General features: G+C 35.7%; 4 protein-coding genes and 1 non-coding gene across 6 annotated transcripts; 2 read left to right on the plus strand and 3 right to left on the minus strand.

The window, feature by feature from the left end:
• Positions 1 to 1654: 1654 nt before the first annotated feature.
• Positions 1655 to 1728, minus strand: TRNAI-AAU. The gene has a single exon. It is a non-coding gene; the product is annotated as a tRNA-Ile (tRNA).
• A 107-nt stretch (positions 1729 to 1835) lies between these two features.
• LOC106335941 (glucosidase 2 subunit beta) lies at positions 1836 to 6169 on the plus strand. 2 transcript variants are annotated; one of them, XM_013774628.1, is made up of 16 exons: positions 1836 to 2025; positions 2139 to 2255; positions 2355 to 2450; positions 2562 to 2801; positions 3184 to 3449; positions 3735 to 3803; positions 3901 to 4011; positions 4109 to 4439; positions 4507 to 4611; positions 4703 to 4804; positions 4889 to 4946; positions 5049 to 5117; positions 5256 to 5343; positions 5495 to 5556; positions 5654 to 5705; positions 5824 to 6169. In XM_013774628.1, the coding sequence occupies exons 1-16, from the start codon at positions 1896 to 1898 to the stop codon at positions 5887 to 5889; spliced, it is 1962 nt and encodes a 653-aa protein (XP_013630082.1). In that variant the 5' UTR covers positions 1836 to 1895; the 3' UTR covers positions 5890 to 6169. The 2 variants fall into 2 exon arrangements, with proteins under 2 accessions (XP_013630082.1, XP_013630083.1); XM_013774629.1 differs by having other exon boundaries at positions 3901 to 3999.
• Positions 6170 to 8294: 2125 nt separating this feature from the next.
• LOC106335578 (probable pyruvate kinase, cytosolic isozyme) lies at positions 8295 to 11445 on the plus strand. Its single transcript, XM_013774133.1, has 3 exons — positions 8295 to 8826; positions 9822 to 10283; positions 10362 to 11445. Exons 1-3 carry the CDS (start codon positions 8605 to 8607, stop codon positions 11172 to 11174), a joined length of 1497 nt encoding a protein of 498 aa, XP_013629587.1. The 5' UTR covers positions 8295 to 8604; the 3' UTR covers positions 11175 to 11445.
• A 722-nt stretch (positions 11446 to 12167) lies between these two features.
• On the minus strand, positions 12168 to 13921 carry LOC106328155 (E3 ubiquitin-protein ligase RING1-like). The gene is made up of 2 exons (XM_013766537.1): positions 13732 to 13921; positions 12168 to 13490 (listed from the first exon to the last, which is right to left on the minus strand). The coding sequence occupies exon 2, from the start codon at positions 13475 to 13477 to the stop codon at positions 12356 to 12358; it is 1122 nt and encodes a 373-aa protein (XP_013621991.1). The 5' UTR covers positions 13478 to 13490; positions 13732 to 13921; the 3' UTR covers positions 12168 to 12355.
• A 1713-nt stretch (positions 13922 to 15634) lies between these two features.
• LOC106333738 (probable FBD-associated F-box protein At1g32375) lies at positions 15635 to 17307 on the minus strand. The gene is made up of 3 exons (XM_013772155.1): positions 16386 to 17307; positions 16143 to 16277; positions 15635 to 16053 (listed from the first exon to the last, which is right to left on the minus strand). The coding sequence occupies exons 1-3, from the start codon at positions 17232 to 17234 to the stop codon at positions 15757 to 15759; spliced, it is 1281 nt and encodes a 426-aa protein (XP_013627609.1). The 5' UTR covers positions 17235 to 17307; the 3' UTR covers positions 15635 to 15756.
• Between the last annotated feature and the right edge of the window lie 2920 nt (positions 17308 to 20227).

Below are 20227 nucleotides of genomic sequence, written 5' to 3' on the forward strand. Positions count from 1 at the left end.
ACGGTCTCTAAAATCTGGATGTATCATCTGAATGGATCACATAGATAGAGCAGCTAGATGGAGATGACAGATGGAGAAACGAACAGCACCTAATACGTTCTTACAAGTATTTCAAGATTTTAGATTATGCTTACCAGTGTATGATGGAGTATTTGCCTAAAATTTTGGAAGCATGTGTAGATGTTATATGTAGCAACATTGATGATATCCTCAGATCTCTTGCACCAGTCAAACGCCTCATGTTATGTGTACCCACAGACGTGGTAGATAGTATATAATTAATAAAACCTCGATTTCCTTCAGCCCTTCAGGTAGTATCTTCCATGCATCTTATACACTGAGTTTTGCACATGTGAAACACGGTGGGATCTACTCATGTCTTTCCTCCATTCCCCAAAACTTCGTTAAGTAAAGCTTTGAAAACTACGAAACTAGTGGAGGGTAGAGCTGGTTCTGGACATAGCCAGGTGAAATATTGAGCTTGAATCTCCGATTTATATCGAGTTAATATTGTGTATGCATGCAAACACCATACGTGGGACTCCAAAACCACCTTCTAGCTAATAATATCTCAGTGGATTTTAGAGTGTATAATGAATTGAGGTAGCCAACAACCGGCTACAGACAATTTACGTTGTCTAACCTTTAGCTTGAAATTGATACCAATTATATCATTGTGATAGAATGATAACATAAAAGTAAAACCATTAGATTAAACTTTGTACAGATTCATATTAGTGAGCATGCCCAGCCGATAATAACAAATCTAAGTAACCACCATCAGAAAATGATAGTGGTTAGTTGCAATTTGTTACATGAGATTAAGAGTGAACATAATATAAACATACTCTAGTTCATTTGTTAGGGCATCTCATATAATATGAGTCATATTCAAACACTTCAAATTTCTGATGCAAAGTCTTACTTAGCTCAAAGTTCAGTGACAGTCATCATACATTAATTGTCCATAGCAATTAGGCGTTATGTATGGTCTGCACTATGTAAAGTAATACAAACTAACAAGGCCTCAGAGATCTTGGTGGTTAAAGAATCATCAAATGAATTTCTTCATCAAGAGTAGCAAATATTTTGATTGCATCACTGGCCAAAATCCGAAAATAAAATCCAATCATCAAAACAAAACAATACAAAACAAAGAGAATTGACGGATGATGAGTCAAAAGTAGCTGGTTAGTAATCACATTTTTTTAATCATTGGGACATCCGATTGATTTTGTTCATCACCCTCACCATCATCAACAATAAAACAGAATTTTTTTTTTTAAAAAAGAGAATATTACCAATTCGATTTACAAATACAAAAAAAAATACCGATTTAGAGATTTACAAGCATGCCTAGTCAACGAGCATCCTTTAGAAAAAAAAAACAAAACTCCGAGCTTAAGAGGCAGAGAAATATGACAGAGGTTGGTTAGGTAAGAGTATATATATGAAGAAATAAGACTTCTAAAACCCTAAGCCCGATGAAAAGCGCACTAATTATTTCTGGGCTTAGTAGGCTATCATTTTCTGTTATGAGCCCATTAATTAATAATTAGGTATTATGTAGGTAGGCTTCGTGCCTTCGTGGACCGTGGTAATGTAAAGAACAAAACGACTACATTTTCGGTAAAGGAATGGAAAAAAAAAATAATGGCCCATGCAGGTTTCGAACCTGCGACCTTCGCGTTATTAGCACGACGCTCTAACCAACTGAGCTAATGGGCCAATTTGTTAGTCTAGCTCCCTTTAACTATAAAGCCTAAAACAACACATATTAACCAAGGAACAATGGGGACGTGCTGAAACTGCGTCGTTTTGTGAAATGTCTTAACACCTTCTCTCGTGGCTAAATCTGCCCTCCGTTATTTTCACCGGTTTCGATCACGACGAAGATGAGAGTAGTAGCATTATCTTCCTCTGTCTCCCTCTGTTTGCTACTATCCCTTCTTCTTCTCCTTGCTTCTGCTATCAGATCAAGCTCTTCTCCATTGAACGATCCGTTTCTCGGCATTTCTCCTCAAGGTTTGTTTACCCTCTGCTCCTCGAAGATTCCGATTCGTTTTACTCGAGATCTTCGCCAATATCACTCCGATTTGATCTCCCATTCTCACCTTCTCCCGATTGATTTCGTGTAGATGAGAAGTATTACAAATCATCTTCTGAGATTAAGTGTAAGGACGGATCAAAGAGATTCACGAAAGCTCAACTTAATGACGATTTCTGCGATTGTGCAGACGGAACCGACGAGCCAGGTTTCTGCTAGCTTCCACTTAATTCACATTACATTTGTTTTTAAAGTTCTACTCTTTTGTCTGTTTTGATTTGTTTGTTTATATGTTAATTCTCTCCAGGTACATCAGCTTGTCCGAATGGGAAGTTCTATTGTCGGAACGCAGGCCACTCTCCGTTAGTTTTATTTTCTTCCAGAGTCAATGACGGTATCTGTGGTATGTTACTCAATCTATACATTTCGTTACATTTCAGATGTTATGCGAATGAAGAAACTGTTGAAGGATTTTAATGGTTTTTGTTTTTGTTTTTGTTTTTGATGAGAGAAGATTGTTGTGATGGAAGTGATGAGTATGGTGGTAATGTGACTTGCCCGAATACATGCTGGGAAGCTGGAAAAGCTGCTCGAGAGAGCTTGAAGAAAAAAATCGAAACTTATAAGCAGGGGCTTGTTGTAAGGAGGAAGGAAATCGAACAGGCGAAAGTGGGTTTAGAGAAAGATGCAGCGGAGTTGAAGAAGCTGAAAAGCGAGGAGAAGATTTTGAAAGGCCTCGTTCAACAGCTGAAAGGTTTGCCCTTTCTCGCTTTTGATGCATTGTTTAACCTTTCTGTTTGGTGATTTCTGCTTGGTGATTTTGCAATTGGTAGGATCAATCAGTGTATTGGAATGTGAGGGTAGAACCTTAAATAAAATTATAGGTAGATGCCTGATATGCCTCTGGAACGGTTCTTAAGATTTTCACTAACCCCCAAATAGGCAGGAAGAAAGTAAGGGAATGTGTATGACTCGTCGTTGACGTAGTAGAATCTGATAGGATCATCAACTTCTGTTTCTTTCATTATAACTGCCTATGATGTCTGCTGATGTTAAAGACGGAGTTGTGCCTTTAACACATTATTTATCTTGTCGATAAAAAGCTTGACATTTCCCTTTGATTACTTCTTCTGTAGAACGTAAAGAAGAGATTGAGAAGGTAGAGGAGAAGGAGCGTCTACAGAAAGAAAAGGAGGAGAAGGAAAGGAAAGATGCTGTATTAGCAGCCCACCCAGGGAAGGGGGACAGTGAGGAGAAGAAGACAGATGACAATGAAAAGGTTGACGGAGGCACAGATGGTGCAGAGATGCCGGGAGCTTCACAGGATCAGGATGATGATTATCCCGATGAAGACACACATCATGATGAGATTGGTAACTACAAGGATTTTCCTACAGACGAGGTTAGTTCTTCTCTTGTAAACTGAAATAGATTTGCATGCTTTCATCTTTGTATTGTTTATTTTGCTTCTCAACAAGTCAAACCATGAAAGAAAAACTCATCTGGCTCCCTTTGGATCTCCTGCTGATTCGTGAGGTCATGAAATAAGATATGAAAGTCTAGTGAGATGCTTGAAAACTATCTTTTTCTCGGCGATTTTTATATTGTACTGATTTATTTTGTTTTGCTTTACTGTCACAATTGTTTTTTGTCTTCAAACGGATACTGAATTAGACTTCTATTTCAGGAGCCAGCAGCAGAAGCTGAACCAACAAGTATATTGGAAGAGGCTACTCACACTAATCCACCAGATGAGGTTTGAAAAACTATTTTATTCATATGCCTTTCCAGAAGTGGAGCATTTTGTTACTTGTTGTAAGTTAGATGATAATATAAGCTTGTCTACGATGCAGCATATTGTGGACACGAAAAAGGAATCACCCTCATCTGAGGATTCTCTCACAGATGGATCCCAAAATGATGCTAGTACCAAAAGGGAGGAATCAGACGAGGTGAAGAAAGTGGTAATTTGCTTTAATTCTAGCCAAGCGCTTGCAAAAGATTGTAATAAATCCGAGTATAAGTTCTCTGAACTTCAAGTTTCCTGCATTTTATGTGTAGGATGATCTTGTATCCGAGAAGAAGGAAGAGTTGTCAAAGGAGGAGTTGGGGCGTCTCGTTGCTTCTCGTTGGACAGGAGAGAAATCTGATAAGCCAGCTGAGGCAGATGATATCCCCAAAGCTGATGATCAGGAAAGCCATGAGCACACGCCCATCACTCCACATGAAGTAGATGAAGATGATGGGTTTGTTTCAGATGGTGATGAAGATACCGCAGACGAAGGAAAATACAGCGACCATGAACCGGAAGATGATTCATATGAAGAGGAGCATCGACATGATTCAACTTCTTCCTACAAATCTGATGCAGAAGATGATCTCGATCTATCAGGTTTGCACCGTTACCAAAGATGTTTTTGTATTATCTAAAGATGCTAATCATCTATCATTGTGTGTAGAGACAACAACCTCAAATCCTACTTGGTTGGAGAAGATACAAAAGACTGTCAAGAGCATTTTACAGGCTGTGAATCTGATCCAAACCACCCCAGTGGACAAATTAGGTAAACCAATAGTCTAGCACTTCCACTAACAGTTAAAAGCAAGACTCAGACTCCTCAGTGATTCATCTGTTGCGTTGTGGTATATGTGCAGAGGCTGATCGGGTACGCAAGGAATACGATGAGTCGAGCTCAAAACTGAACAAGATACAGTCAAGGGTATCGAGCTTAGAGAAGAAGCTAAAACAAGACTTTGGTCTGTATGATAAAACATCATAAGCCTCTTTACTTGCGTTTGGCTTTCTTTGAGGTAGTCCTTGATATGTTATTGTTTGTACAGGACCGGAGAAAGAGTTCTATTCGTTCCATGGTCGGTGTTTTGAGAGTAAACAGGGCAAGTAAGGAAAATCTTAGCAATTTATTGTCCTCTTCCTTTCTTTATTAGCATTTTAAGGGATTACAATTAAGTTTATCTTATACATTGCTTACCTAATGTCTAGGTATACTTACAAAGTCTGCGGATATAAAGAAGCAACACAAGAGGAAGGCTATTCCAAAACTCGGTTAGGGTAAGTGTCGCTGCTAACATAACACGAGGAATTAGTTTGAAGTTGACAATCTATCTATCTATCTCTGTTTCAGTAACTATCTATCTCTGTTTGTTTGACCTTTTGAGCTCTCTTCTTTCGTGTAATCTGATTTGGTAGGGAATGGGAGAAGTTTGAGAACTCGTACCAGTTCATGACATATACAAACGGAGATAAGTGCTGGAACGGTCCAGATAGAAGTTTAAAGGTAAATGTTCGGATATAGCTACATCCAAGAAATTGTTCAAACATGATTAGCTCCAATTATAAATAAACCACTATCTGAGAATTGAATGTTGGGCTTGCAAAGATCACAGAGACGTGAATTGTAAAAGGCTTGATTAATTCTTGACATGCAGATTAAGCTAAGATGTGGGTTAAAGAATGAGCTTATGGATGTGGATGAACCAAGCCGTTGCGAGTAAGTTCTTGGCTTGGTCTTTTACCTGTCACGGGTCATCACGTTTTATCTCTGCTCTTTCATTTTTGTATCCTCATTGCGTTCTCTCTTGTTGCAGATATGCAGCAGTTTTATCTACTCCAGCTCGGTGTTTGGAAGACAAACTTAAAGTAAGCTGATGTGGTCATCTCAAATCTCAAAACCATACCTTACCCGATCTTTGATCTTATTACTTATTTTACACGTTAACACTACATAAACCCCGTGTTTGGCCTTTTTTATATATAGGAACTAGAACAAAAGCTGGAGAAGATGATGAGCCAAGACCAACCTCACAGTCACGACGAACTCTGATGATGTTCACCTTAAATAATCCTTATCCGATGCGCACCGATTAGGTTTGTGTGAGTTAGACTAGTAATCCTGCTCAATTTCAAAAGTCAAAGAGGACAACAGAAAGATAACTATGAACAGAGACGCTATTTTGGTCAGAAGAGAATGAATGATAGGTTTAAGTTTGCCTCATTGAACAATGGAGAAGGTTCTGTTTATCAAAGAGTATCTTATTAGACAATATGTCTAACTTTTGGTTAAGCTCAAAGAACAATTCTTATATATATAAAAACATTATGAATAACTCTTTCTATATTGCCTAACATTTCAAAGTTCACTTTGTTATTAAACAAGTGGTAGGTTTTGTTCGTTTTCGTATGTCATCATTTAAAAAGAAAAAAATCTGAAACTTTTAAGATCCCATTTCCGAAGAGACAAAAAAAAACTCTGAACATACTTTCATTATCGGAAACAAATTATTGCATTTAACAATATTCAAAACCAGTATCAAATATTAGATTTTAAAAATTTATTATTTTAGTAAAATAATATCTTTGCAGAGAAAGAAAGCTATCATCGCCGGATCTTTTCCGGTGATGTTATCACCCGTGTATCGGATTTGTCTCCGGCAAAGGTGGCTATCATAGCACCGTCTTGGCCGGCCTTTGTCTCCCGCGTGTCGGGCTCCCCTTCCGGTGAACGGCGGCTTTCATAGCGTTGCTTCTGCTGGCTTTTTACGATTCATCAGATGTCTGATGTTTTTGTGTAGTTTCTTCTACTGGATCTTGTCCGGTTTCGTTTTTTATTTTCTTTTCTTAGTTTCTCCGAATCATCCTCGCTTCTCTAATCGTAAGGTTTCAATCGAATCAAAATTTTAGATCGATTTGTTTCATCCTCCCCTCTTTGTTAGGGTTTAATCATCTTCAAGCTTACTTATATTTTAAAAGATGATTTGGTTTGTTTGTAAGGATTTGAGACTTTCGTTTGGTTTTAATTTTTTTTGATTCGATTGGTCCTGGGTTTAAAGTTTCGAAGCGTTGTTTTGGTTCCATCTATGCTGAATCGAAATCTAGTCGTGGCCGGCTTCTCTTTCCCGTGCTTCCTGTCTCCGGTATGTCTCCGGTGGAACGCCGGCTTGTTCGTCCGGCAACGACTTACCTCTGGGTGAAGTTAGGTGACGTCCCTGCTCCAAAACACGTGTTCCTCCCGAGTTTGGAGCTCTACACGTGTGAGCTATCTTGGCAAAGTCACGATCTTCCATTTGCCTTCTTTTGTTACTGGGCTTTGGTCTTTTTGTAATTTTATGTTTGCCTTTTTAGGCATTTATTATACTATGTCTTTGTTTAATATTAATAATACCAGATGATAAAAAAAAAAAATAATATCTTTGCATTTTTAAATTACAGAAATCAAAGTTGCATTAAAAATATCATATATCTTTTTTGAAAAAAAGTTTCGGTGTGACCATATACCTTAAACTTGTTCAGATAAAACAGTGTAAATAACATTTAGTTAAGAGAAAAAGACAAAAATAGCACTAAATCAAACTTTTGTTCTCAAACTAGCACTTAAGGTCAAAAGTCACAAAAATAGCACTTAATGTTTTATCAAAAGTCACAAACTTAGGGTTTAGAGTTAAAGGGTGGGGTTTAGAATTTAGGGTTTAGGGTTTAGAGTTTAGGGTTTATGGTTTAGAGTTTAGGGTTTAGGGTTTAGGGGTTTAGGGTTTAGGGTTTAGGGTTTAGGGTTTAGCGTTTAGGGTTTAGGGTTTAGAGTCGAAAAATGAGGTTTTGGGGATAAGATTTCAAAATTTGAAAAATAAAAAAATTAAGTTTTTGAGTGCTATTTTTGTGATATAAACTTAGAAATGTGCTATTTTGAAGATTTGCCCTTTAGTTAACTTCAGTTTTGACAAATAGTTTTGACTAGGAAATAATGAAGGGCAAATCTCCATTATAACACATTTTTAAGTTTATATCACAAAAATAGCACTCAAAAACTAAAATGACCAAACTAGCATTTGATCTTTTGAAAATTTTAATTTTTTTATTTTTCAAAATTTGAAATCTTATCCCCAAAACCTTATTTCTCAACTCTAAACCCTAAACCCTAAATTCTAAACCCTAAACCCTAAACCCTAAACTCTAAAGCCTAAACCCTAAACTCTAAACTCTAAACTCTAAACCTTAAACCCTAAACTCTAAACCCTAAACCCTAAATCCTAAACCCCACCCTTTAACTCTAAACCCTAAGTTTGTGACTTTTGATAAAACATTAAGTGCTATTTTTGTGACTTTTGACCTTAAGTGCTAGTTTGAGAACAAAAGTTTGATTTAGTGCTATTTTTGTCTTTTTCTCTTGTCTTTTTCTCAATAATCAATCCGAGATATTTATGTTTAGAAAACCATGGCCCGACAATGGTTCGAGAAGACAGAAAAAAGGTAAACGAGACAAATATTAAACAACGTGCGTGACTAAACCGGTAGCAATCAATGAATTGTATCGGTCAAATTGTTGACCCAATCTAAACCAGCGACCTTCGATTTCCCATTTTTCCAAGTCAAAAAGGGAGAGACTCAACACAACACTTCGCTCACAATCCCCAGAATCTCTCTATATTTCCCCTAGTCCCCAAGCCCAGATCTCTCTCTCCTTAAATCTCTCTGTCTTGACTATCATCTCTGATCATAAGATTGGATCTCTGTTTCTTCCCTGTGGAAATCTCTTGTGCTAACGATGGCGATGATAGAGCAAAGGCCGAAGACGAAGATCGTGTGCACCCTTGGCCCCGCTTCCAGATCCGTTGAGATGGTGGAGAAGCTTCTCAGGGCTGGCATGAACGTCGCTAGGTTTAACTTCTCTCACGGATCTCATGAGTACCACCAGGAGACTCTCGATAACCTCCGTCAAGCTATGCTCAACACTGGTATCCTCTGCGCCGTCATGCTCGACACCAAGGTTAGCTACGATCTCTCTCACTTGTATGTATTTGTATACTCTCTCTTCGCGGTTTGTCTCTGTGATTCCATTTCATCGGGATCTGACTTTTTTAGGGTTTGTGAGATTTTCCTGCAGTTTCCATTTGGTTTCTGATTGGTTTATTCCAGGTTTCGATTTGGAACAGTGACGCGTGTTTGTTTATTGTTATTGTGCCATTTTTGTACTCATCTTTTGCCTGGTCCATGTGTTACTGTTTTGTCTCTTTATGCCATTTTCCTGTACATTTAAAAAAAAAAAAAAAAAAAAATCAGCTCTGGTAATGAAGAACTCTTACAAAAAAAAAACTATAATTAGTAAATTTATTCTGAATTATAAATCTGGATCTATGAGACTCTGTTTTTTTTTGTAGTAGCTTAAATGTCCCCAGTTACAACTTGAATTAGAACAAATGTATTGAGAAAAGTTGAAGCTTGTTGTAGAGGATGATGTTCCGCACTTAAGTCTCTTAAATTAGACTATGCTCAGCTCTGAGACTCTGATTTTTGTAATTATGGTTTCTGTAGCTAGAGGAGTTAATTAGTGTGTGGTGTATAGAACTTTATAACCAAAGTTCAACTCACGTTGGTGTTTAATTTTTTTTTTCTGCTTGACATGTTTCTTGTTTATATAAATGTCACACCTGCTTTCTGTATGTTTAGATTAAGGCAGACATGTCCAGAATTAAAGAAACAAGAGACTTATGATTGCTGAGTTAGAAAAAGATAGCATTGATAGGCATGTTCTTGAATTATTTCTCTTGTCTCTGACTATGGTTTCTTGGCCAGGATCTATAGTTAGTGTGTGAAGTAGAAGTTATAACGAAATTTCACTTGATGCTTTAACTTATTTTGTTGTTTCTGTTGAACATTTCTCCTGTTAACTTCTTTCTTGTACATGTAAATGTATAAACTGAGGCAGATCTATTTTGGTTATCTGATTAGACTAACGGGACTGTTCTCTATTTTTTCTTAAAGGGTCCAGAAATCCGAACCGGATTCTTGAAAGATGGGAAACCAATCCAGTTGAAACAAGGCCAAGAGATCACCATCTCCACTGACTACGACTTGCAGGGCGACGAGGAAACGATCTGCATGAGTTACAAGAAGTTGGCTGAAGATGTGAACCCAGGGATGGTTATCCTCTGTGCCGACGGTACAATCTCGTTACTGGTCCTCTCTTGTGACACGGAGAATGGCACAGTCCGTTGCCGCTGCGAGAACTCTGCGATGCTCGGTGAGAGGAAGAATGTTAACCTCCCAGGTGTTGTTGTGGACCTCCCAACTCTAACTGAGAAAGACAAAGAAGACATCATGAAGTGGGGAGTCCCGAATCAGATCGACATGATTGCTTTGTCTTTTGTTAGAAAGGGTTCGGACTTGGTTCAGGTCAGGAAACTGTTAGGAGATCATGCCAAGAACATTCTTCTCATGTCAAAGGTATGTTCAAACTTAAAACTAAAGCTCTCTTTAAGGTTTAAAACATCTTTTGATTGTGTTTGGTTTTGTGTGGATTAGGTTGAGAACCAAGAAGGTGTGGCGAACTTTGATGACATTTTAGTCAACTCCGACGCGTTTATGATTGCAAGAGGAGATCTCGGCATGGAGATTCCGATTGAGAAGATCTTCTTAGCTCAGAAAGTGATGATCTACAAATGCAACATCCAGGGGAAACCAGTGGTCACAGCGACTCAGATGCTCGAGTCCATGATTAAATCCCCTCGTCCCACAAGAGCTGAAGCCACCGACGTTGCAAACGCTGTCCTCGACGGCACTGACTGCGTCATGCTCAGCGGAGAAACCGCAGCTGGAGCTTACCCTGAGCTAGCTGTACGCACAATGGCCAAGATCTGCGTTGAAGCGGAGAGCACGCTCGACTACGGAGACGTCTTCAAGAGAATCATGCAGTACTCTCCGGTTCCAATGTCCCCGCTGGAGTCGCTCGCGTCCTCTGCAGTCAGAACGGCTAACTCGGCTAGAGCCACGCTCATCATGGTCCTAACCAGGGGAGGAAGCACGGCGAGGCTTGTGGCTAAGTACAGGCCAGGGATGCCTATTTTGTCAGTCGTTGTTCCCGAGATGAAAACCGACTTCTTTGACTGGTCTTGCAGCGACGAATCGCCGGCGAGGCACAGCCTCATCTTCCGTGGTTTGATCCCGGTGCTGTACGCAGGGTCGGCAAGAGCCTCGCATGATGAGTCGACAGAAGAAGCTATTGAGTTTGCGACTCAGCATGGGAAAGAGAAGCAGCTGTGTAAGACTGGAGACTCTGTTGTTGCTCTGCTCCGAGTTGGTAACGCTTCCCTAATCAAGATCTTGACCGTCAAGTGATGATTGAGATTCACGATCTTGAAAAAGAAGTCCCGTTTTTGGCGTTTGGCGGTTGGGGGAAACGCAACTATAATCGGTTTTTGTTATGAATTTTTCAATTCAAGATTGTGATTACATATCTTGAGATAGGAAACTCAAGTTCTCTTTCTTGCTAATTACAACTACTGTGGTGACCAGTGAACCCACTCACGGCTCTCTTTGTTTTGGATTATTGGTTGTATGGAACTAATCAATCATACACGTATCTATTATCAGGATTATCTTCTTCTTTTTTATTTGGTTATTAACCTTTTTTTTTCTTTATTATCTTTCTTTTATTATATATACGTCGGAGATTATATTGGTCATTTGTATATTTATTTCTTGCTTTTGGGTTTTTTGGAAAGAGAAATTGCTATGAAGACAAAAAGAAAGAGACAGCTCATGAATCATCCCCCCATACAACATCAATGCCGACAAAAAAACTTAATCATCACTATGTGGGAGTGGGCTACAATATAATTTTCATGTAAACGAAGTCTCAAACAAAATAATAGAAACGAACTGTCATAATTTGATCATCTCTGTATATGAATGAGATTGAATCATTATCCAGAACCCATTCATGCCAATATTAAATCTTTTTTTTTTGTTTAAACATTTTTACTAAAGTTCCACCTCATAAAGACAAATACATAAATGTGAAAATTTCATTTTTTGATTATTATCAGTCTAAAATTTTAAAATTTCTCAGGTCTACCCTTAAATGTTCAGTCCCAAAAATTTCACATTCAGATGTACAGTACCGAATATGAGATGGGTATATTGAAGTTTTACATCAAAACTTTGAAAAGTTATTTACAGTCTTTGGATGTAAGTTAAACTTATTCTTAATAAGTTTGATATATAAGGCACAATTATAATAACGAAAACAATAGAAACTAAGATTACGCAAACCGAATTTGATCATCTCTGTACAGCAACAATGAAAGAAGATTGAAACGAAGAATAACATATTATAATACCTCCATGGAATATTTTCAACAGTCTTGAGTAAAAGAACATCATCGTTATGTACATAAAAGCAGCGAAATGAAATAGAGAAACAAAATGACCAGCTACAAATGAGAAAATACAAGACAAGACAACAAGAACAGAACCAACGTTCTTAGTTTCTGGATGTTTTGGCATTTGGTCCTTTATCAGCGAGAAGAACCATAAGATCTTGAGTACACATTGTTCTCACCAGACTGCGATGGTCCAGAGGATGAAGAAGACGACGAAGAAGAAGAAGAGAAGAAACCACTGAACGGCCATGGAATCGAAAACCTCCTCCCATTCCCACTCCTCACATCATCCTCTCTTCCTCTCTCCACATTCTCAACAACCTCCTCTCTGTCACTACTCTCAGGAACAGCTCTCGTTCTCGCTCCTCCTCTCTCAGACACAACCTTACTCTCATCATCACCATCATCATTCCCAGCAGGAAGCTCAAACCGACAAACAGGACACGAGCTATGAATCTCAAGCCACGGAACAATACACTTAACATGAAACTTATGCTTACACGGCATCTCCTTAGCCTCCACGCCTCTCTCAAACTCATCCAAACAAACCGAACACTGCAGCAACGGCTCCGTCACTTTAACCGTCGGCAAAGCTTCAACGGCTTCTTTGCGAGCAGGCGGAGTCCCTTGCCTGTTGGGATCGTTCTCAGCCAAATGCTGAAGCAAAAGATCCAAACCAGGTCCGATGAAGTAGTCTCCAAGCGAAGTCAACGCAGAATGAGTCTGCGTTTGATCTCTAACAACGAGGGACTGGTTATAAGGATTGATCATGATGACTCTCTCGTTATTATCAGAGCTTTCGTACTCGGAAGCAATCCCTGCACGTATCCCTTGAAGGAGCTGAAGTATATTCCCTGAGCTTCTTCTTCTTCTCCTTAACAGAGATTCAAACTCTCTGTCCAAATCAATCTCTCCACCGTGTCGCCTAGCTCTATGATGATGATGATGATGAGATTCGTCTTCGTTGTCTTCTTCTTCTTCGCCAAACTCTGCTCTTCTGAACCTTCTTCGTCTCCGAGGACTGCTCATCATTCCAAGCAAGATTGGTGCCCATAGAGTCATCGCACGGTCTGTTGTTCCAAACTCTGTTTCTGGGTCTTGAACGTCTCTTAAGCCTCCTCCTCCGTTACCGTTACCGCTCATTTCTTCGATGAATCCGCTTTGGCAAAAGGGGCATTTGATCTCGGATTCCATTGTTGGGTTCACCATCTGTGAACACATGTGACACCAGTACCTAGCCGCCATTGTTTCCTCCATTGTCTCCCTCCTCCTGCAAACACACAATGAAAAATCATGTCTTCAAATACAGATCTAAAACCCGAGGGAATCGTGAACTTTACAATAGTATCCATCTTAAAGGAGTAAACTTTGTCATCAATATCCAAAATTTAATGATTTTAACAAATCAAATACGAGATTCAGACAAAAGTCAAGCTTCTTTCATAAACCTTTTTGTTTACTCCTGTCTTAAAAACATGAAAACAAAACCCAGAACGAAGAAAAGATCATACCTTTTAAATGTCTTCTGCTTCTTCTCTGAAGACCCAAGAAAATTCAAATCTTGTACCTCCTTGTTGGTCTGGCGAAGGGGCTGGAGAAGAAACAAACAAGAAAGAAAGAGTGGATGGAAACGAAACAACCCAACCACGTCTTCTTCTAAACCCCCAACTCCTTCCTTTACTTTTCTTAATTAGCATGTATTCTGTTATTAAATTAATAAATCTTGTTTTAAGACTTTTGTTAATTATAGTCTTTTTTCGCCCTCACTAATTTTGAGATTTATTTGTACTAATTTATCATCAGCTGTTTCAACGCTTGTGGTGGTCTCTGTCTAATTACGTTTCCATGCTATTTGTTTTTGTCATATACGATGACTACTATATATGCTACTTGCAAGGGAATATAAAGTATCTATCTACAAATGTTAATATTCGTTTGATGTAGACTTTTCTGATTATTAAATTTTATATTAAAAGAAATTTGAACTTTATAAACGCGTGAAGTGTAGATTACCTATTTTTGACGGGATTGGACCGACTCTATCCATTAGTTTGTTCAATAATGTGTTCGCAAACTACCTTGCCACCTTGGTGTTCACAAACTAACCCAAAAAAAAAATTCGAAAAATACATAACTTTTTTTCTGTGAAAGAAGAAATACAAAACTTTAGCTCGGTCTATGTATTGATCTAGAATCAATCATTATATATATGGGTTTTGAACAAGATTAATCATTGAATCCTGATGTTTAATTAGTTATGTTTATCATTTTTCTCATATATAATGCCATAGCTAAACTGTTGTTACAAAAAAAAAATGCCATAGCTGAACTTGGTGAGTGAAAATATAATCCCTAACGTGTTGAACAAATTGCACAATAGTGATATTGCTCAGGCCAAACAAATTTAGAAGCATGATGAAGGAACAAAAAATTTAAGGAATGATCAATTTAAAAGTTTTAATTTGGCTATTAAAAATTGGTATTTATGATTAATAAATACAATGATACTAAATGTCTAAACTATTGAAAATTTTAAATTCATGGAGATTTTATTTAACGCATGTACGCCAAAGAATCTAAATATATAATATGGTATGAATTTTTTTTGGCCAGTATATGTTCACCAACCAATAAGATTGTGTTATTTTATATTCGATATCTTTTAAAAAAAGAAATAAAATATTGTCAAATTATATTATCTTTTTAAATTTAAAAGGTAAAAATAAATAAATTAAAAATAGTAGTAATTACAAAAAAAAAAATATTTTTAACGTCATCAGTAAAACATTAAACCCTAAATCCTAATCCCTAAACCGTAAATCCTAAACCCTAAACCCTTGGGTAAACCCTAATTACTCTAGGATAAATCTTAAACTCTATGATAAATCTTAAACTCTAAATCAAAATCAATCTAAAACACTCAAGGGTTTAGGGTTTAGGGTTTAGAATTTAGGGTTTAGAGTTTTAGGGTTTAGTGTTTTTATTTAGAGTTTAGGATTTACCCAAGGGGTTAGGGTTTAGGATTTACGGTTTAGGGATTAGGATTTAGGGTTTAGTGTTTTACTGACGACGTTAAAAAAAAATTTTAAATTCTTTTTTTCTGTAGCTGCTATTTTTTCACTTTTTTATTTAAAAAACATAATATAACTTGATAATATTTTGTTTCCTTTTTTTAAAAGATATCGAATTTGAAATAATGGAATCCTATTGGCTGGTGAATCTAGAGGTTCACTTCCTAATAACTCATATGGTATGATACTTCTTCATAGTATAAAATTTTGGCAAATATGCTTATTATCTTACTTCAGCATTTGGGCTCTTGACCTAATTAACTAGTAGATTCATCTTATTTCTGAGAAAGAACAAAAATAAACTTTTTGTGGAAAAGTCTAACAATTCATTTGCCGCAGACGGTAACTGAACCAAACAGTTTCAAATTGAATGAGCTATAAATGTAGCAAATAAAAACATAACAAATTGTACTTTATTTCTAAGATTCAGATCTGGAAGCCACACACTGACTCATACTCATAAATTCAGCGGAACTCAAGCTGACAGGCTGGCGAACGCCTCGACGACGAGAACAACTCCTTGATCACCTCAAGTTTCTTGTCAGTGTCATTGGTTTTACTGTGGAAATTAATGGTTGCCTTCTTTAAACACTTTGCGCTTCTAAAAACAAATGCTACTACTTCTTTCTCTTCTTCTGCTCCTTCGTATTTTACCCATTCGAAAGTTTCAATACTTGATAACAAACATTCAGGAACTGAACTCGGTTCATTCCATGCCGGGTTCCAGCATGGGCGCGGCTCCTTAGATCGAAGGAAATGACACTGATACAAAGTACAATGCACTAGATCATCAATCATACTTATAAACTACTGGATAATATAACCTTATTCAAATATACTTATATACATACCTGGTGAAGTTTGAGAGCTCGTAGACTAGGAGAATCTTTGAGCACACGCATAAGTACATTCACCCATTCTGTCTCACATGTGCATATCTTCAAATGCACAAGACTGGAGAAGACACTACCGGCAGGATACATATCCTACATGCAACAAGAATGGCATTAAGTGCATGGTCAAATGTAATCTCAATAGTTTTGATCACAACACATATAAATAAATATATATATATATATATATATATATATTACGTTTAAGGATGGTAGGCACAGATAAAGGCGCTTGAACGAAGCAATAGAACCCAACTTCTTCCATAACTTCCAAGTATTAAGGACAAGTTTTGCCTCCACAATCTTACTCATATTGCTCTCAAAGGTACAAAACCCACTAAAATGAAAAATGTCGAAATTTTCCAAAGAAGGAGCATCTATCACAAACCCATGAGCATCGTTTCCAAGTTTGTTTTCTAATGTTTTCAAGACTAAACTCTTTAAAGAAGGCACGATAACAGTGAAAATGGTAGCATTGTCAGCTTCGCATTGTTCCACAACCAAGTTTTCAAGGACATGGCAGTTGGATAAAAGCTTCTTGACAAATTCACCACTTGGATACTTCATGGACTCAAGACTCAACGTTCTGAGGGATGGGAACGAAATTGGTGAATCAAGATCATCCACAAGAACTGCATTTCGTATATTCAAGGTCACAAGCATGCTACATCCCCCTCTATACAAGCTCCAAGGAAGTAAGACTGAATCACTATCAGTATAAATCTTGATAGTCAGCTCACGCACACAACGTTTATCAGCAGCTCTCATCCACGCTTGAATATCTTCACTACCACAAATACTACCAAGTTTGAAATGCAAAGCTTCTATAACTGGAGCCTCGTGCCTAAAGAAAGATCTATCTACAAACAGAGAAAAGCTTCCGTACTGGGGGTTCTTATAGGAATCTTTGTATTTGATTCTTGGAACCATCATCCAAAGAAACTGCCATCGTTTTGACAAAAGCATAGTGTCCACAACTTCTTTCATGGTGGGAAGCATTGCCAATATTTTCAGTAGAAGCTCATCGGGCAACTGACTTATCCTGTCCATAATTAAGAGCTAGCTTCAGGACAGAACCTATCGCCTGAAAAACATTCGAAAAACGAAACGATAAAAAACCCTAGCCAGGTATAGAACACACCAATATAAGAAAAGAGAAGCACAGGAAATCTAAACAAGACGGGATTCTCAAATACCTAATTGTCATTCTGATTTTATTTCTCAATAATAAAATGAATATCTATTCTATTAAAACACAAGTGTGACCTATTGATATTAGTTTAGTCCAACAAATATTTTTCATGATACCTACCTTTTGATATGATAACTGTATATAAGAAAAATACAAACTTTATACAATAACCACCGCATCAGTTAACCTAATAACCACCACATCAGTTCTCACCTAACTGCATCAATATATTTGGGCATCAATAATATATCCGCCCTCCGAGGTTGGGTCACTCTCTAGTTTTTTGTTAAAATATGACTTTATAAATCAAGTTTCTAATTTATCATTTAGCCTAACTATAGCTAATCTTTGTGTTTGAATCATTATCATCTAATTAGTTATGCATATAATAATAATAAAAAGATTGTGTTACATGTGTAAAGACGATAATGAATTAATGATGCACATTTGAAGCAGCAAGAAGAGAACTTGGGATTAATAATGTGTTTACAAACTAACAAGAAAATGAAGAATACAAGACTTTAACTCGGTCTATGCATTAATATAGACTCAATCATTATATATATGAGTTTTAAACAAGATTAATCATTGAAATCCTGATGCTAAACATGGTGAGTAAATATACCACCTTTAGTGAGTTGAGCTAATTGCGATATATTGTTCAGGCCAAACAAATCTATACTATTATTTATGATGGGATTTTACTTATTTGTCACTATTTCCATGATTTTAGGTAATTTTGCTTACTTGTCATGTTTTATTTAGATTTAAGATGGGTCATTAATTTATTAATAGTTTTTTTTCTGAGTCAATTATTTATTAATTTAAATAATATAACTATGAAATTTGTAACCATGTATATAATTATTTTTATATTGCTTATGTGTCATATTCTCCATGATTTTAGTTACTTTTGTTTATTTGTCATATTTTTATTAGGTTATAGTATAGTCATTAAATTATTATTACTTTTTAGCTGAGTAATTAATTTGTTAATTTAAATAATATAACTATAAACTTTGTAACTAGATATATAATTATTTTGATTTTGTTTATTTGTCATATTTTTATTAGGTTATAGTATAGTCATTAAATTATTATTACTTTTTAGCTGAGTAATTAATTTGTTAATTTAAATAATATAACTATAAACTTTGTAACTAGATATATAATTATTTTGATTTTGTTTATTTGTCATGTTCTCCATAATTTTACTTAATTTTGCTATTTTTCATGTTTTTATTAGGATTTAGCTAAGTAATTAATTTATTATTAGTTTTCTCTCAGTCATTAATTTATTAATTTAAATAATATAACTATTTCAAGATTTGTAATTAGATATATAAATTTTAAATAAATTTTGTAACTTTGACGAGTTAGAACCAATTCTTATTATATATTCTGTTTTAAAATCATATTTGTTACTGGTAATTTAAAATTATATTTGTTACCGGATGTGGAACATAATCTATCTTTTATTATACTTTATTGTTTAATGATAATATAGATAATGGATAAATGATATTTATCTTAGTCTATCTTGTATTATAGTTATAGTAGTATGTAAATGTTAATACAAAGAATTATGATGTCGACTTTATCTTAGTATCCATCTTAATAATGTATTATAATTATGTGTCAACTCTATGCTATGATAGTATATATTCTCATCATACGTTTGATGGGAAATACACACAAAACTTACAAAGCTTCATTTTTAAATAATATGAAACACTTTCAAATGTTGTCTTTTTGAAAAAGAACCCCATTTCACTTTTTCTTATTAGAGTTATTAAGTCGGCTAAAGATTACTATAAAATTAGAGTAAAGGTGTTGATACTTTAGAATCATGAAAAAGTCAAAATTTGTTTCAATTGAATTGGTATTGATGATGTTGTAAATATATTAATTTATTTCATTTTTGATTCACATTAATTATATGATTTGATGTTAGTCACTTATTTGAAATTTAATTTGTAGGGAACTAGGACTCATGCTTCTATTAAAAAATATTCTTTTGGCGACTTGTTTTTTTGGTGATTTTATATATACGTTATCTCAACGTGATTTTTTTATTCTGCATAATTTCACTTTCGTTGATTATACCATAAAATATAAAAATACTCCTCTGCTTTTTAAGATAAATTTTTATATAACAACCAAAATCATACCATGTGATGATTTTCCAAAAGAGTCAACAAATAATGATTTCAAAGAATTTAAAGAAATATAGGGACGTCAATATGAAAATGAATTTTTAGTCGGTATATTTTCTATATCATATTTTATTTTTATTGATGAGTCTTATTTATGATATGTTTGTTCACGAGTTCTTCTTTCTAATGTTGTGTGTTTTAGATATTATTGGTGAAGTTGTGAATGTTGAACCTTTGAAATTTCTCATTGCAGAAGGAAGATCTTTAACTAAGTTAGAATTGACTATTCGTGACACAATGTAATTTTTTCAGAGTTTAGTTTAATTAATATTGTTCTATTATTATGACATGACACCAATTTAAATTTTTAATATTTAATGATGCCTGTTTAACATGTACATTGGGTCTTGTATGCAAACCAAGTATCAGATTTCTTTAAACTAATCATGAAAATCACGGTGATATGTATTATTGAGTTCTATTCAAGTTCTCTCCATAGTTCTATGTGGCCAAGAACATATACTAATAAAATAAAGATTTTTTTTATAAATTAGACTCTTTAATATTAAAAGAAACTCATTTAAATTGAGATTCAATTTCTAAATATAAGAAACATGTATAAACAATAAATCACACAATAAATAATTGAAATTTGGTTAAAAAGACAGAAAAACACAAAAATTAATATTTTTATC

The sequence above is a fragment of the Brassica oleracea genome, chromosome C3 (assembly GCF_000695525.1).
Source record: "Brassica oleracea var. oleracea cultivar TO1000 chromosome C3, BOL, whole genome shotgun sequence".
Taxonomy (NCBI): Eukaryota; Viridiplantae; Streptophyta; class Magnoliopsida; order Brassicales; family Brassicaceae; genus Brassica; species Brassica oleracea.